The sequence below is a fragment of the Pleurodeles waltl genome, chromosome 1_1 (genome assembly GCF_031143425.1).
Source record: "Pleurodeles waltl isolate 20211129_DDA chromosome 1_1, aPleWal1.hap1.20221129, whole genome shotgun sequence".
In the NCBI taxonomy this organism is placed as follows: domain Eukaryota; kingdom Metazoa; phylum Chordata; class Amphibia; order Caudata; family Salamandridae; genus Pleurodeles; species Pleurodeles waltl.
The window spans coordinates 819,008,872-819,027,091 of NC_090436.1; the positions used below are offsets into that span (position 1 = coordinate 819,008,872).

The 18,220-nt window shown below is 43.1% G+C and overlaps 1 protein-coding gene across 4 annotated transcripts in view; it reads right to left on the minus strand.

The window, feature by feature from the left end:
- The window catches only part of KANK1 (KN motif and ankyrin repeat domains 1), a 561,634-nt gene that overhangs the window by 195,460 nt on the left and 347,954 nt on the right, over positions 1–18,220 (minus strand). For all 4 annotated transcript variants that reach the window (XM_069228585.1, XM_069228594.1, XM_069228570.1 and 1 more), the window contains one exon: positions 2,379–2,498. In XM_069228585.1, the coding sequence (XP_069084686.1) occupies positions 2,379–2,427 (49 nt within the window). In that variant the 5' untranslated portion in view covers positions 2,428–2,498. The remainder of the gene's footprint in view (positions 1–2,378; positions 2,499–18,220) is intronic.

Consider the following 18,220-nt stretch of genomic DNA (forward strand, 5'->3'; position numbering starts at 1 on the left):
TGGAGTTACCAGAGAGTTAGCAATGCTAATACACAAAGAGGTTTCCTGTAACACCAGCTCACTGGCTACTACACTGGTCCCCCCCATACCTCCAAAACTTAAGTAACCAGTAAATTGCAGGACTTAGGTCTGATCCTGGCTAAGCATGAGCTTACTTGCCATTGGAGGGACCCTAAAGGCCTGAGCCTACTATCATGTTGCTGGGAATTAAAGAGGTTCACAATCTGCACGGGTACTTGATTACTGCGGGAAGCACGGAGGGGGATAGGCAATTTGGAGATGGCCCAGGCATGGGGGCTACTTGTCAACAGCCTGAGGAATCCTGTGCCTTCTTCACAGGCGGTGTCACCTACAGCCTCCCCTGGCTGAGAGGAAACTCCTACTACCACCAGTTGAGCATTCCCATGTAGCATCGCCCCGATCGGTTTCTTCTACCCACATATATCTTGGCAGAACTATGGGGGGTCCTCACTGATATTGGAGAACTTGGTAGCAAACATCATTACTGATAAAGTTATTACACTGACTCAGAGGGAGAGGATGGAGCGATTTAGAGTTTGAAGTAATGGGGACGTTTAGCTGTGTGCTCAAGAGTGGAATTATATTACTGAGAGATATCATCCCATACCTTGCATTGTACTGCTTGTTTATGAGTCTGAAATCAATAAAATCTGTTTACAAAAAAAATAAAGACAGTCTATGGTCAATCCTTGGACCTCATAAGAGAAGGAGCCATGCAACCAACAAAGCCTGGATGCATAAGCGATTTGTTTAAAGACAGCATTAGCTATGGACATTGACATAGCATTACTAGTGAGGATGCTTGTTATCCTTAAAAGGATGGTTTGGGCTTCTGCACAATAGTCATTCAGTATTTCAATGTGCGTGGTTCTGCCAGGCCAGGGGGCCCTGGACTTCACACTTTATTGCCAGTCCCTGTGACACATCGCTACTTACTATAGTAAAATTCCAGAGTAAGTGTAAAGTACATATGGCTAATGGAGCGCGAGGGAGAGAGAAGGATGCCCTGCCCGTGTGGGTGAGTAGTTTAAACATGGGCTCACTTGAATGAATAAGCAACAGTATGCACGTGGACAGTTCGAATACTCTCTAGAGTGAGTTGCATGTGGGACTTAACCCTCCAGTAAACTCTGGCTCATTCAGATGGTCAAGGTCTCCATGTAAATTCAGATTATGCGCTCGTGCAATGGGAGATGTGTAAACAAACAACAAGCTTTCCAGATTACTGGGCACGTGTTGTTCTTTTGGAGAGAAAGTCCTTAATTTCTGTAAAATGTTTTCTTAGGAAAGTGATGACTGTTTACTTCCCTGGACAGCACCAACATACTGGCTAGGAAGGAACCCATGTATGCTGCTCGACTAGGAGAGGATGCACGGACGTTAGAAATAGAATAAATATTTGACTACTTGTGGTACCCAATTCCTCCTGTTAGTGTAACTACGTGTACCAAGTATCACTGCAGCCAATAGAACAACATGCAATTCAGATCGAACACTGCCACGGCACTAACCGCAACGAGCCCTGCACACTGAGGGTGCCTGGGTGACATAATAAATCTTCGATCAAAGAGAATTCCTCATAAAGTATGTCTGGAATAGGGCAGCTGGGAATGGATCCTATATCATTGACATGTCAGAAAAAATACGCAACAAAACTTTATAATTAAAAAACAGAGGGCCCACACTACTGGCAGACTTCTCACACACATTCAGATTAAATATATTAAACCACTAAGAATGACTTCGAATAATCCATACCAGGGAGGGAGAATTAATAAAAAATAGAAATGCATAAAAATAATACTGCTACAGCAAATTCACTTGAAGGTGTTAGGAAATTCTTGCCCACGTTTACATTTAACACACAAACTGAAGATTAAAGAAGCCAAAGTACTTTTTTAAAGGATGGTGCCTGGCACAGCTAGCGCCAACATTTTTAATCTCACAAGAGAAACCACTTAAATTTAACTTTAGGAAGGTGGAAAACGCCAGAGCAAAAATACCAGTAAAATTTGAACAGTGCAAGATCCCAAATAACATTCACGATGGGATACATTATTTTATTTCCATTGGTGCAACTGCTGGGGCCTTTCGCTTTGGGATTTCTTCTACAGATAACCAGGGTTTACTACACCCGAATTGCATACCTACTGGCCTAAATACAAGATTTAAGCCAAACAGACTGCATGCAGTTTTTTGGTGAAAGTTGACTCCTAAACGCAGATCCGTAAACAGCAGATCATGTGTCCGGCATTTTCAGATTTGGTGAAGAGGCGTGAACTAGAGGAATACACCATGGAGCTCTCCACGCAGACATTGCGCCAGTCACTTTGCCACAAAAACGCAAGCTGGGTTACCTGATGCATTGCCATTCACACTGGCTGCATGCGCCATGTCAGCCTCCATTCTCTGTCGGCCCCAGAGAGAGGTTAGAGGTCAAGCACGTTTCAAACATCAAGTTCAACCTGCCAAGCAGTCTGCAAGAAAGAAAAGCTACAATTAGACATTCACAATACCTCTCACAAAAAAACTTTTCCTTGCTGGAGCTGAGGTCATCCTGATCGCATACAGAGAGGTTCAAACATTAGTGACAGGCATGGTTACACTTGGGTTAATCATTGCACTACCACCTAATTTCGACTACTTCACAGTAGCTGAAAACAGCAAATTTGAAGTAAAGTGTTTCAGACACAAAAATACAGGCACGCAAACATTACCTTTGTAGATTGTAGAAAAAAATGAACACGGCACAAGGGGCATATGTATCAAAAGATTTTGCATTCACAAATGGTGCGAATCGCTAAATTCGACCATTTGCGAATGCAAAATAGTCTGGACAATTGCATGAAAGGCAGGCACTGGCAGTCCCATTTTAGGGAGTCACAATTTTTTGTGATTTCCTAAATTTGCGACTCCAAAAAGGGCATCTCAATTTTCAATATCCTAAATAGGAAATCGCAAATAGGGATTTCTTATTTGCGATTCCCTAAGCAAATGTTCTAAGTTATTCCTAAATGCAAAATGGACATGCAATTACCACTGATTCCAAGACGATGGCAACCATGTGAAATTGAAAAAAATGCATCAAATGTGCATTTTTTTTTTTTTAAGTGCCAAGTGGTGTGTGTGCGCTTTAAATGTGCACAATTTTAAGGGTGCATCAAATGCACCCTTGGTTTTGCATTTCCTAATTTGCGATCTCCTAATAAGTAATCGCAAATTAGGAAATACAAACCTATTCGCACCTTACTAATGGAGCTGCATTACCAAATAGCGATTCCCTAATAGCAAGAATCGATATTAGTGAATCACCATTTTGTTACATCCTATACTGCATTTCCTTAATGGCGATTACCTAAAATTTGTTATTTAAGAAATGCAAAATGTAAGTTCGATACATGTGGCCCAAGGACTTTAGACGTACAACAGGTGTCCATAAATTAGGTTTTACTGGTAAGCTGGCACTCTGGTGTTGTATGGGTGAACAATGACCTTTCTTGCATACTTGACGGTCTGATGAATACATTTGTATGCATACCATTACACTATACCTTGCGTTCAGATTGTTTCATGTACCTAGACTGCCACATTTGGGCTGAAGAAGAGCAGGACATTCATTGTGTATGGAGGAAGGAGTGTGTTCCCTGGGCTCTCAGGTACAATCGGACAGGGTTCCAGAGCTTAGCAGCTGCCTAGAAGAAAGACTGTGGGGTTCTGCTCTACGTAATGTATTCTGTTTGGAATCTATTTGTGTTTGAATGCCAGCATTCGTTCAAAGCCTCGGCCGTTGCAGCTTTTGCGAGATGCTGGCTGGTGTGTTCTGGTAAGCTCCTCTCAACAAACAGTACACCATTCATAACTGTGGCTCATCTTTGCACTGAAAAATATGCAGTATTGAACTGAGTCCTGGAATATGTGGTAAGGGGTGGGCTTCCTTAAGGAAGTAAGATCAGTATGTGCCACCGGTCGCACACGTGGCAAAGAAGTTGTCACGTCTTTGGGGAAGTTAGGCGTGCCAGGGACACTGATACAAAGGGTTTTAAGTATTGCCAGAGGAAAACTCTGAATTGTTAATGAGGGAAATTGTGGACTCTAGGTTTGCTTTGTCATGTAAAGAAATCAAAAGTCAATGGGCGGAGGACAAAGAACTACTCTAAAACAATAAAAGTTGTAAAACACAAAATGGGCTGGAAGTCAGGAAGGATAAAAGGGATGCTGGGGATAAAACGTGCCTCAGGTGTGGAAGCAAATCGCCCTTGGCAAACGTGAAGCACTGCCTGTCTTGGGTTCATACATGGTTCAAATGCAACAGGCAAGGCCATGTGGCTACAGTGTGTGCGTTTGCTAGTGCTGGGGCAGGACCTGGGAACATGGCATCCAAACTTGTGCAGAAGATGAAGAGGAAGTTTATGATTTTAAGTTGGCCATTTCCAAAAGGTGCAACAATGAGGTGGGAGCCCATGAAAGTTGAGTTCCAATAGTGGAAATGAGGAAAAATGAAACTCTGTATTGTGACAGATGAAAATGGGGAGATAGTGTGAGTCATGATCTTTTCTGCGGCGCTGTACATGCTGAGTGGGTAAGATGTTTTCCAGAAATTCCTGTTAGGAGAGCTGAGAATCTAAATTATTTTTTGTGGGAAGAGAACAGTACTGGGAAAGTTTGAGGTAGTGCTAAAATTTGAGGGCAATGTAAAGGAAATGGCACACAAAGCTAAAGAAGGATCAAATTTTTTAAGATGGAAAGATCAGGGCGAGGTGAACACCGTTCTTGAACCCAATCATCCTGACCAACTCATTTTAAAACAAGCATTTGCAATTCAATGGGGCTCGCGTTTCCTGGGGCCTAGCGTTGTATACTCCTAACCGAACTTTTCTTGCCACATAAACTGAAAATGAAAAGTAAAACAGTTTAACATAAGCGAACTGACCGCCACCATGAGCGCAAAGCACACACACAAAAGGAAACAGAAGTTCGCTGGCACTGAAACGTATCAGCAAAAGTGCAATTATCCATGTAACTGGCAAAAGTGCAAATATCCATGTAACATGGTCGATGTCATGCAAAGCGCTTGACTACTGCCCAGCAAAATAGTGCTGCCTACGAATTAAAAAGAAAAAGTAGTCCAGAAACCATACCGAAAACATGGAGCCTCGTAGGTTTTCAGTAGTTGGCCTGTGCACTCAAGGCGGACTAAACACCGAAAAAGGCATGACATATGCATGCCTTTCACTAATTAAATGAAGCGAATTTTAAAAGGCAAGCTCACGAACCAACCAACCAACTTGGTGGGCGTGCAGTGGGTGTGGTTAAAAGCCCATAGAGAGATTACACCAGGGACAGAGCACTTTGCACTCGACCCTAAAAACATGTTATGGGGTGTCAAACGTGTCTGTAGTAGTGACCCGATAGCCAAAGAGTGGATGGAGACGTTCCCTTGGGTGTCCGGTGTTGTTTCACAAGTCAAAGGGATTTCAACATCAAGTTATCATGAAAGAAGGTGCCGTGCCACTGGTACATAAACTGCTCAGTACCACTGAGCATGGCAGAGAAAAATTTGTTAGACTTGTAGATCATTGAGCCCACTGACAGCTTAGAATATGTAGCTGCTGTGGTCATGGCATTCTATTCTGACTGAAGTTTGAGGTTATGTGTCAATTTGTGTGGGCTGAGCTACAATATCTGGGCAGATCGGGAACCCAATACTATCATAACTGAACTGTTGTGTACTTTGGAAGATGGTGAAGTATTTACATCACTGAACACATCAGCCGCCTACCAGCAGATTGTACTGTGTTATAAATCAGAGCATCACATCCTTTATGATACCGGTGTGTGCCTTTCCATAACACAAATTGAACTACTTGCAAGGACATTGTGCAGCGTTGATAAAGGAAATTGTGCAGCTAGGTTTCACGTCGGTACCAAATACCTTCATTTAGGAATGCTACTTCTCCTTCACAAGTCAGAGATTCAGACATGTCATGAGTGTGCATGTGGAAATAATAGTTATCACACAGCCTTCTCTGCTTGTACGCCCACATTTTCTTGTCAGCAATTTTGCTCTTAGGAAAAGCTTTATGTTCATTCTGAGATGGGTCCACCATCAAAGTTTAGTAACAACCACAAACTTGCGAGTCTGTAAATACTGTGGAAACTTTTTTAGGAGTTTCCGGAGAGACCAGTGTTATTGGGCTCAGATGATGTCAATCACAGCTTTTTCCACCGATGTCCTATGGCTTAACCTTACTATTGAACCCAGCCCAAGGATTACTTAGGAAGGTGGTGTGCAGTTAGCGACTTAGCACTCAAAAAACATCTAATGATTATTAAATCACAGCCCTGCCAGGAACTTACATTGGAAAAAGAAAAGTAATTTATTACTACTAACATGCGATACAATTTGCATACACAATTATGAGTGGGCATAGAAATGGATCTACTTCTGGTAATTCTGTACTACTGTAATCTTCGGCATACACTGCAATATTTCTAGTGGGCACCTCAAGTGGTTATGTGCCTTGGTCCATGGCTCTCCAAGAGTCTATCACAGGGATATGATTGTGGGTGAGGCTCCATTGGAAAAAAGGCCTCCATCCCCGCACCAAGAGTTTGTGTTGCCTATTGTCTCCAAATAGGTGATAGTTCTGCCAGCACGTTCCCCTGGGGTGGGGTTTGGGGGTATGGGCGATCACAATGATAGTACATTTTGTCCTTTTGGGTTGCTCATGGTCAGGTGAGTTAGGCTCGAAGGGGTTTTCCTCCTGCTAAAGCAGCAGCCCCTCACCCAAACTAGGAGCCCACCCAGCTGCAAAGATGCGTCTGTGGCGTCCACTATTCTCAGCTGAGAACAGTTTTAAAAGTTTTAAAGGGGGCCCTCTGTCTCCTTTCCTTAATATTACACAATCTGAGCCATGACAAGGGATCAATGAAATGTTGAGGGGGGGAACCCTGCATTCAGATCTGCTGCCTGGGCTTTCCCTCCAGCTCTCCAACTCAGCTACCACTTGAGACACAATAGGACCCGATGTGGCTACAGCCACATATGCCAAACCCATTCCACACTCCTCCAATACACACCAAAGTAACAATCACTCATGGGACATCCATGTCCCACCATTGATGGGCAAAGGGCCCAGATTACAAGGTACAGGTAGACAAATTTTAAAACATGGCAGAAGCCAGAATGTCACCCTCCTTGGCAAAACAAGAGTACAAAGGCAGGTCCTGCTTCCAGAATCATAACGCTGTCCCCAGCGCCAGTCTTCTACAGATCAGTGAGCAGACAGTAGTCATGCTCACCAAAAGAAGGAGTGACCATGGTGTGCCCCCCTGACCAGATTCAGACAGTGGTCTCAATCCTTGTTGTAAAGAGTGTCCCCAGAGCACACTCATGATGGCTGGGAGTACTAAGGCAACGGTCCAAAAGCTACAGCTTGCCATGGTGGTTTTGAACCAGGGCACGCACGCTACAGAGCCATGCAGGGTAGCTTTCTGCAGCCCAACACTCACCAACATATATGGGTGGTTTCCCACCCTGAAACCAGTTCAAGTTTTGCTCCTCTCAAGGGAAACAATTAAACCATTTTCAGGGTGGAATACACATACTGCCTAATTAGTAGGGGTTTTACACAAATGGAGTTTCTCCGAGAAGAAAACTATTTTCCTATTGAGAAGAAAAATATTTGCAACTGCACTATTACCGGACATTTGCAATTTAGGAAGTGTACAAAATTATTTTTTTTGTATGTGAATATTGAATATTTCAAGAAATCTTGTTATTTACTTAAAACACAGGTGCAATGATATGTGGGTATATTTTCAGCCATCAACTTTTTTCACAATGCACATAACTAAACAGGACTGTATTTCTTTTGGCCTACCAGCCCAAGAATAAGATATCTTCAACTCATTGCTGGTGTTAAAAAAAGTTCTTAACATAATGACAGAGAAAGAACACTGCACAAACAAACTGCATTTGCTAGAATTGAGGTTTAACTATGCCACCTCAGCCATTTTTTATTTCTCAGGCCAACAATGACCGCGGGAAGTGCCCATCTCTGATTGAGCTACTTTTGCATCTCTGCTCCTGAGGCACGAAAAACCAATACAAGCTTGTTCAGCCGAAGACATTTACTTTTCTCCTAGTATATGAATACCATCCTTTCTCAGGTCTGTGATCTCGGACTAATTGTAATTAATGTGACTATTTTTTTTTATAATTAATGTGACTGCTACTCAAACTTTGTGTACAGAAGGTTATAAACTTGAGTCTTGCTTTTGTCTAGTAGCTTGCCCCACTAACCATTGCAAGGGGAACCTGACCGAATTTATCTCAGACTAAAATGTTTTCATCTGTTGATGAACCCTTTCACACTCAAAATAGTGTGAGGATATTTTCACTGACAATTAAAAATGATCACATGCCATCATAGTTCCTCACAACCCATACGCTGCACTCATCCACCACCAGACATAACTATGTTTTCCATTCTCAAGTCTGAGCAGTTTCAATTCCCTCCGTCAAAAGGTTTGATGCTTCAAAGTATGCCTACAAAGAAAACAGTCACATATTCAACCTGTCAAAGAAATGTACAAAGCCATCATGCACATCTAGTGTGGATACAAAATATATTCTTAAATTATATCTGTATAGGACGTAAACCTGTCCAACAGCCTCTCGAGTAGTCTTGTTCTTAAACCGGCGACGACGCAAAGCCCAACAAAAGGTGGGCATGAGATTGCTCGAAGCTGTGACAGTAAAAGAGGTTAGCATCTGGAAGTCTGATTCATGCTTCTTGTCAAGAACATCCTCACTTGAGTATTATTAAAGCACAGCACATCAACTGGTCCACAATGAAAATACTGTTTCAATCTCATCCTTCACCTGCTCCTAAAGATCTGGAAGACGTATTAAATATTTTGAAACAATATTTTGGGTATACAGAATAACTTTACATCTTTCTCCAACACATTTCGTCTATGATATTCTTTCGCCTTATTAATATTCTTCAACCTTAGTTGATCAAATTCTCTATACGGTTTCTCTTCAGCAGAACAGTCTCAACACTTCTGCTTAGCTGCTTTTTATTTGTCATTCTCTTCATCGTGCTCCTGTCTCCTTAATCGGATTTTGTGTAATGACTTCATTTTTAGGGTCAAGCACACAAGTGCTACTTCCCTGTTGTAATCTCTCTTTGGGCTTTTAACCACGCCCATGTCCCGCCTATCCCCTTCATTGGTTTGTGGGCTTGCCTTTTAAAATCCGCTTGATTTCATTAGTGAAAGGCATGCATACATCATGCCTTTTCTGGTGTGTAGCCCTCCTCAGGCGCACAGGCCAACTACTGAAAACATACGAGGCTCCATGTTTTAAGCTTGGTTTCTGCACTACTTTATCTTTTTATTTTTCCACGCAGCGCAATCACACTGGGTTTTACATAGCTCGATCGCGCTAGTTTTTTCTTGCAATTTTTGTGGCAAGAAAAGTCTGGTTAGGAGTTTACAACGCTAATAGCTCTAACTTGAGCAAATGCGAGACCCATTGCATTGCAAATGCTTGTTTTTATTGCTTTCATTATGTTTTATCTTCAAATACATTCACAGCTCTGCGCTCCATTACCATTTCTCTCGGTTCTACATTCCAACTTCTCTTTGCATTCTGGATTGCATTATAGGATCCATATAATGCTTTACTGCCTTCACTAAGCCGTTAAGCGCTTCAACTAACATTAGGTTCCTGGGTGCCTTTTTTGAACTGCACAGTTGATAGGTTGTTGAGTGGACTTATATGTCAGATGATGAGTGAGGAGCATGAGGTTTCAAAATATGGTGGCAAACTGTTAGTTTCTCAGAAGACTGGGGAACTGCAATAAAATTGAGAGAATGGACACAGTTTTACATGAGGATACCTAACCTTTATTGGTGTGATCTGTGCCACAAATAATCTAGTTTTATTTTGCCTTATGGCAATGTGGTTGAGAAATGTACTTATCATAGGAGGGACAGAGTTCCATATTTTAGCTATCTGAACTGAGCAGCCATCACCAGCAGGAGAATTTCTGAAGGGAAGTATAGGCTGGAATGCTGCCAACAAACAGGCGTTATCTAGTATGGGAATAGACACTATGTATATGCTTTAGGTAAATTGTTCCAGGGCAGTGAGTGAATCAATATGCAATGTGACAGAAGAGTTAGTGAAACAAGAATCTGAATATGTAAATGATTGACTTGTCTTACAACTGCGTTCTTGATTAGAGTTCATAATCACCTATATATTCATTACTTGGTATGAAGGTTTTGGTGGTGCGCCACATTCTTGCGTCCACACGGTGGACAGATGAAAGTTGGGCAATTCCCTTCATATTAGCTTCTCTACTTGAAGTGTTCAATGGTCAACTTCTCTGAGGTATTGGCCTATGAGACAAAAATCTAAATCTAATGGATTTTCAAGCAATTGGATAATTTGCTTGTTATCAGTATAATTGTACCATTTGAAGTTGAATGTAAAATGTTGACATACATGCTAAAGAAAAAAGGGGCAAAGGAGGGCCACGAGGAACTCTGGGTATGGAGTGGGATGGTGCGAAGGAAGATATGATAGGATGAGAGGTCTATTAAAAAAGGAAGGAGCCAGCATAGTGCAGGACAGTGTACTTTACTCCTATATTTGAGACGGCCACAAAGGAGGATGTAGAAACGTAACAAAGTCCTCATCTTTTTCCTGATTTCTTTCTATCCTTCATTATTTTATGGCTGCTTCAGTTTTTAGTAAAAACTGCTACAGCCTAAACCCGCTTCTGCAAAGAGTACCACAAGCAGATTGCAAAATAAAGCTCAACGCACAGTAATTCCAAACTTGTAAGTTACTTTACGCATTATATGGTTGTCTGGCTTGTAGTTAAGTAATTTGTTCCTTCTTCTCGGTGCCAAGAAGCCCCAAGACGGAGTGAACTGTACTATATAAGCTTACTAACGCTACTACCATTTCTCCTTTTGTTAAATTCTATCTTGCTATTTCATTGTCGTTTGTAAAGTGCTTTGGGCATGCTGAGCTATAATTATAAGGAATACATTTTTTAAAAGTTTAAATTGCGTGAGGTAGCTGGCACTTACTCAGCCTGATAAAATGTAATGCGAGGCATGCCAAATTTTTACTAAGAAAGACGTTCCTGGTACAAAATATGCTTTTGCCTATGCATGAGCCTCCATCAAGTGATTTTACACAGTAAGTCAAAAGTGGATTACGAAACTTGAATTATGAAGAAGACATATCAGTATTCCTATTTGGAATAATGTCAAATGTTGCACTTAAGCTCTGGACTGATACATTCTTGGCTTGCGAATACCTAGGTTGGGTAATTTACCTCTGGTGCCCGAGACAACTGGCAGGACCTGAGAGCTGCTTTCCAGTTGTCGTTTCACACCAATTTTCCCTAGCTTGGTTGGAAATATTGCTGTAAAAATAACTTGCCATCGTTCTTTTTATACGTGCATATTCACAAGGACCCTCTCAGCTTTAATTTGGGTAAATGATGGTTGGCCAGTGTGCACTTAAACTGCATTGCTGATGCCTTGGCTGTCTCGCCTCTGAAGCACGCTATACCTAATCTGATGGAAAAGTAACCCAGACAATTTGGATACACGGCGCTAAAGAGTCAAGAGATAATGTCGCGCCGTCCAGACGGAGCCCCTATGAATGCTCAGGCTAACGGAGCATGAACACTTAAAAGAGCGGGTTGCGGACACCTCTCGTTTTACGGATGCGCACTGAGCTGGGCTGCAGCACGTGCTGCCCTCACATGACACCACCCAGAAATCACAGAGGCTAACTCCACCTCAGCAGGCTTTCGCTGCCAATACAACATCAGCTCAGTCTGCATGACGCATGAAAGCAGTGTGTGCTTGGTATCGAATACCGTCCCACGAACTAATAAACTGTACAAAAAACAAGAACACCATTCCCCAGCACATCCCTGCCACGAGAATGGGCTTGCCCACCTCTGATCTGACATTTACACACCACACACTACGTGGAATTCAAGAATGGAATGCAGCTATGTTGCATGATAAAAACTGTTTAAGAAAAAACCAGCCCCTGCTTTCATCGGTTCAATTTTTTCATAAAATTCCAAACGCCCTTCTGGGCCCTGTTTTAACTTGCTTGTGAAATACCTGCGTTGGAATACTGCTACGTCAACTGTACAGAGTAGATTCAAAACAAGCAGCTGGGGGCTGCTGCTGAGTTTTCACCTCTCTCCAAAGTTTGGTTGGACTGCTGTTTTTCAAGAAGTATCACCTGCGCGCAAGAGTTGTGTTTTTTTGCTCTGGAAATCATTTTAAGGGGCCCCTCGCGATATTCTTTAGAACTGAAGACCTTTCACACAAACATCCGAAGCATTCCAGTTCAAAGAAGCCGCACAGCGGCAGATAAATCCACAAAAAGCGAGTATATTCATACACAGCCCTGACAAAAGAGCTGCAGTGATCCGCACCTGCAGCAGGTCAGCGCAAATATGCCTCACCTCGCCATCCTTCAGCAATAAACTGCACGCAGACACCAGCACAAACACTTCCCACCACCATCAAGCTATGCTCAGACACTCCTCTCTGTAAACAAGTGAGCTTCAGGAACGTAACAATCCCTCACAGTGGTTAACACGTGCTGTCCAATCACTGACATCTCCAAAGTTCATGTCCACAGGGTGCAGGGCCACTCGAGGTTCATCCCTCCTAGACCGGGATCAGCCAGGAAGCCTAGGCAGCTCGAGGCTTCACAGACCCCCCTCAGTCCACTAGAGTTAGAAATGCCACTGCGTTTTGCGTGTGTATAGTTGTGCAGCTTTTAGATTACAATTTAAAGCTCCGAGGCCCACTATCGACTCACACTGCTGCATGGGAAACGCAGCAGTGCAGTTTTGAAGACTAGTTTAACACCTCAAAAGTGTTTTAGAAAGACCATAAACATGTGCATCGGACAGGCTCCTCTACATTTCCCCACGCAGTGCTCCGCTGTTCACTGTGCTAGCAGCTGAGCACAACAATAAGTGTGCCGCAGTACTGAATTAATGACTGCTCGTTATTATGGTGCCGAATTGTGAAACAATTCAGTGCAAAGTGTCAGGTAGAAGTATGTGACTTATACAGGTCCTTTAGCAGCATCGCCTGCCTTTTCTGCAAGGCTGCATGCTTTAAAATGCTCTTCAATTACGGGCAGGCAGCACAACAGCAATTTCGAAGGTTGTGACTGTGAAGGAAAGCTCTCCATTCACCAATATCCTTGAGCAGTTCTTGTATGTGGTCCCACAGTGCCACATCATAATGTCACAGAAGTAAGACTGCATTAGCTGTTTTCATGCTACATGATAAGGTACAGCCATACTTTCAACAGACTAGCTCTCCTTTTCAGATGGATATTGTTCCTGGGTTAAAGTATTTCATAGAAGTGGTGATAACAATCGGCTTCGGGTCTCTCCCTAATGTAAATTGGTCTCTCCATGTACGTTTACATATTTTTATTTAGAATATTGTTAACAAATTAAGACATCAATACAACCTAGGACCAGGTATGTAAAGCACACCATGTGAGGTACTAAAGAGAATCACAAACGCCAGGTTCTGGGAAAATTCTCTTTTCCAATGTGCAAGAAAATTATTTATTCTTTGTGAGGGATGTGAGTCCTTTACAAGTAATAGGTCCACAATTGACTTTTTGCTGAGAACTACATATCCCATATAGCCTTAGAACCCGCCGTAGCGGGCTCTACCGGCTATTAAAGGCCCGCTCCCGCGTTAAATGCCCGAGGCGAGGGCATTTAACAAGGGAAAGGGCATATAACAAGGGAAAGGGCCTTTAATAGCCGGTAGAGCCGGCTACGGCAGGTTCTAAGGCTATTAGAACATTCTGCCACTCAGGGCAGAATGTTCTATTAAAAAAAACAAATTGCTCACGGAGTCCGAGGGGAGCTGGCACATGAGGGCTCTTCAGTGGTGCGTCCGCAGGCAGTGGTTTCAACACAAAGGGGATCTCGAGGAGTCGATAAAGATCTCCAGAGACACTGCAGTGGATCTTCAATAGTGGGCAGCGGTCGACAACCTGTCACAAGGAAGGCCATTCTCGCTGCCCCCACCAGTGGCCACAGTAGTAACGGATGCTCCCACTCTAGGGTGGGGAGCTCATCAGGGGGACCTGGAGGTCAAAGGCCTTCGGTCTCCGGTAGAACAGAGAATACACATCAATCTGTTGGAATTGCGGGCAGTATGTCTAGCTCTCAAGGCCTTCCTCCCTTCCATTCGCGGTCAGTCAGTCCAGCTTCTAACGGACAACACTACCATGATGTGGTATATAAACAAACAGGGAGGAGTGGGGTCGTATCTTCTCTGCAGAGAAGCTCTTCGACTCTGGTCCTGGCTTCAGGAACACAAGATCTGCTTGGTAGCACATCATTTGGCCGGAGTCCTGAACGTGCGTGCGGATGTTCTCAGTCGACGCAGCTCGGTCGACCACGAGTGGCGTCTTCATCCAGATCTGGTTCTGTATATCTTCCGGATGTGGGGATATCCACAAATAGATCTGTTTGCAACTCAAGAGAATGCGCAGTGCCCGCTATTTTGCAGCCTCCAGTATCCGGTGCAAGGAGCTTTGGGGGACGCGTTTCAGATGTCCTGGAAGGATCAGTTGCTTTATGCGTTTCCCCCCATACCCTTGATTCCTCGAGTTCTGAGGACGATCTGCCAAGCTCAAGTCATGTTAATAGCTCCGGATTGGCCAAGAAGGGTGTGGTATTCAGACCTTCTCCAACTCTCTCAATGCCCGCCGCTCCGTCTCCCTTACAGGGTGGACCTCCTCCCGCAGTCGCAGGGGCAGATTCTACATCCCCACCTCCAGAGTCTGCACCTTCATGCCTGGAGATTAAACGGGGCAAACTGAGTTCCTTTTCTCTCCCACCAGAAGTGGTGGATGTTATTTTATCGGCCAGGCGACACTCCACCAAATCAATCTATGCTAGTCGTTGGGCTAAATTTGCATGCTGGTGTGGAGAGAACAGAATTGATCCCTTAAAAGCTGGTTTATTTGACATATTGTCATTTGCTCTTTGTCTGGCAAAGAAGGGTTGTGCGATTGCCACAGTCAAAGGTTATTTGTCTGCGCTATCCGCTTTTCTGTGCCTTCCTGATCAGCCATCTTTCTTTAAATCTCCTATTGTTTTAAGGTTTCTAAAGGGAGACACTAACAAATTTCCACCAACACCATTCGTTATGCCTCAGTGAGACCTTAACTTAGTTTTAGCGTTTCTAATGGGGTCCCCTTTTGGACCGATGCATTCTTGCTCTTTACAATTGCTAGTTTTCAAGACTGTTTTCCTGGTGGCCATAACATCTGCCAGAAGGGTTAGTGAGCTTCAGGCTCTTAGTGTAGAACCCCCTTACCTTTTTTTCTTTAAGGACAAAGTGGTGTTAAGGACCAAGGCGGCTTTCCTACCGAAGGTTGTTACACCCTTTCACCTGGGGCAGTCGATTACTCTCTCTTCCTTTTACCCTCCACCTCACCCATCCAAGGAGGAAGAGAGGCTCCACCGGCTGGATCCACGAAGAGCGCTGAGCTTCTACGTCGCCAGGACGAGAGAGTTCAGACAAGATGATCAGCTCTTCGTTGGATACGTGGGGAAGAGGAAAGGTAGAGCGGTCCACAAGAGAACGCTATCCAGGTGGGTCATTTTATGTATTAAGATTTGTTATTCTTTGGCGAAGAAAGAACCACCTGTGGGGCTTCGTGCCCATTCCACCAGGGCTAAAGCAGCTTCATCGGCTTTGGCTAGAGGTGTTGCTGTGGCTGACATCTGCAGGGCAGCGACCTGGGCATCCCTCCATACTTTTGTCAAACATTACTGTTTGGATTCTGAGGTTAGGAGGGATGGCCATTTTGCTCGCTCGGTGCTGCAGGATTTCTTGGTTTGACCATTCGGGCACCCACCTCCGGAGGTAGTACTGCTTTGGGACTCTATTCTTTTTGTGAGGAATCCACAGGTAGGTGTATCCATCAGAAGAATAAGTTACTTACTTTCGGTAACGCTTTTTCTGGTGGATACAGTAACTACCTGTGGATTCCTCACGGTCCCACCCGCCTCCCCGTTGCATGACGGGTCAAACCGAGATATCCTTGGGTGAGCATCCTTGGTCTTGTATATATGTATATAACTGATTCATGTATATAGTTGTGATAACTGTGTATACATTTCCTTTGCAAATTAAGATAGTTCAAAGAAAGGCATGTTTGGACTTGGTTTATATATATATTTCTCTCTTGTATTGAGCATTCATTACTATTATTTATAATATGTATTTATAATAAATGTTCTATTTTCATTCATTCGAGGTGAATATGTACTCTTTAGGGTTAACCTGTTTGCCTCTATGGCACGTAAAAAATGGTGATAACTGACGTCTGCACGTCGACGAGGGCTTCTTATTGCCAGGATGACGTCATACGGCGTCGCGTGGAGTCGGGTGATTGTGACGTCATCGTCGACGTGCAGAGCTAGAAGAAATTTCCGTAGAGGCTGGCGCGAGGTGAGAATTCTTTTGGTGAGGAATCCACAGGTAGTTACTGTATCCACCAGAAAAAGCGTTACCGAAGGTAAGTAACTTATTCACCTGGTTATTTCTCTACATCTAAAGTGTTCAAGACTTGTGAAACATATGAAAAGGTGTATGTAGCTGATAGGGGACTGCCTATCTTAGGATGGATGCATCAATACGATCTAAATATCATAGAGAACCCAAGAGATCCTGAACAGGTCATGATAATTGAAGATTGTAAGCTTTAAGAAATCTTAAATGAGGTTAAAGAGGCGTTTCGGGAGGAGTTGGGGAAACTTAAAGGGTATGTACAGAAAATCAAAATGAAACACAATGTGATACCTGAAAAACACAAGGTGCGGAAAGTACCTACGGCTGTTTGTGACAAAGTAAGTAAATTGTTGAATGACATGGTGGAAGGAGGAATCATTGAAGCAGTGGAAGCTTCGAGTTGGATCTCACCAGTTGTTATACCTAAAAAACCAGATGGTCGTCTCAGATTTTGTGTGAACCTTCGTAGTGTGAACCACAAAATCATTGCTGATAATTTTCCATTGCCAAATATCAATAAATTGCTGCTTTTGCTCAAAAGTGGTAAGGTGTTTTTCCAAGTTTGATTTGAGGAGTGCTTACCACCAAATTTGGCTACATGAGAGTTCCAAAGACTTGACAGCTTTCATCACCATGGAAGGGACCTTTTGTTTTACCAGAATGTCATTTGGATTGTCATCAGCAGCCACTGTATTTCAACAAATGGTGACACAAGTGTTTGGGGGGGTTCAACAATGTGATCTATTTCCAAGACGATATTTTGATTTATGGAGCTACAGTAGAACAACATACCTGTGTGTTAAAGAAAGTCTTGAAAAAACTGAGTGAAGTGGGCTTATCAGTGCATAAGTAGAAATGTAAATTTGTATGTAAAGAGATTGAATATTTGGGTCATACTAGCTCTCGGGATGGTGTGAAACCCAACAGCGACTTGCTGGAAGCCATAAAATTAGCTCCACAGCCCAAAGACAAGAATCAATTAAGATCATTTATGGGAATAATTGACTACAATGCCAAATTTGTTAAAAACTTTGTGACCAAAACTGAGCGATTGAGATTTTTTTACTTAAAAAGGGTTGTACCTTCAGATGGGGTGAAGTACAACAAGCATGATTCGATTAAACAAAACAAGAGGTGGGTGCAGCTAATATTTTGGCACCATTCGATATCATTCTAAGTTCTATTCTCACTGTTGATGCTAGCACATTGGGAATAGGTGTAGTCTTATCCTAAAATCATAAAGGGGTGGATAAAACTGTTGCGTTTGCATCGCGTTCTTTGACTGAGAAGAATTACTCAGTCATCACGCTGGAATCATTAGCTGCGGCATGGTCAGTGGAGCATTTTAGGACATATTTGTGGGGGTTAATTTTACCCTGAGGATTGATCATAAACCTTTAATGAAAGGTTTGATTCATGGGGTGGCTAAAAAGGGTTCAGCAAGATTAGCTGCACGAATGCAAGAATTTAAATATATAGTTACATATATTCCTGGTTGGTGTAATTCTCAAGCTGATGCGCTTTCCTGTCTGCCTATATTTTGGAAAGTGGTGGAGAAAGAGGCAGTGAT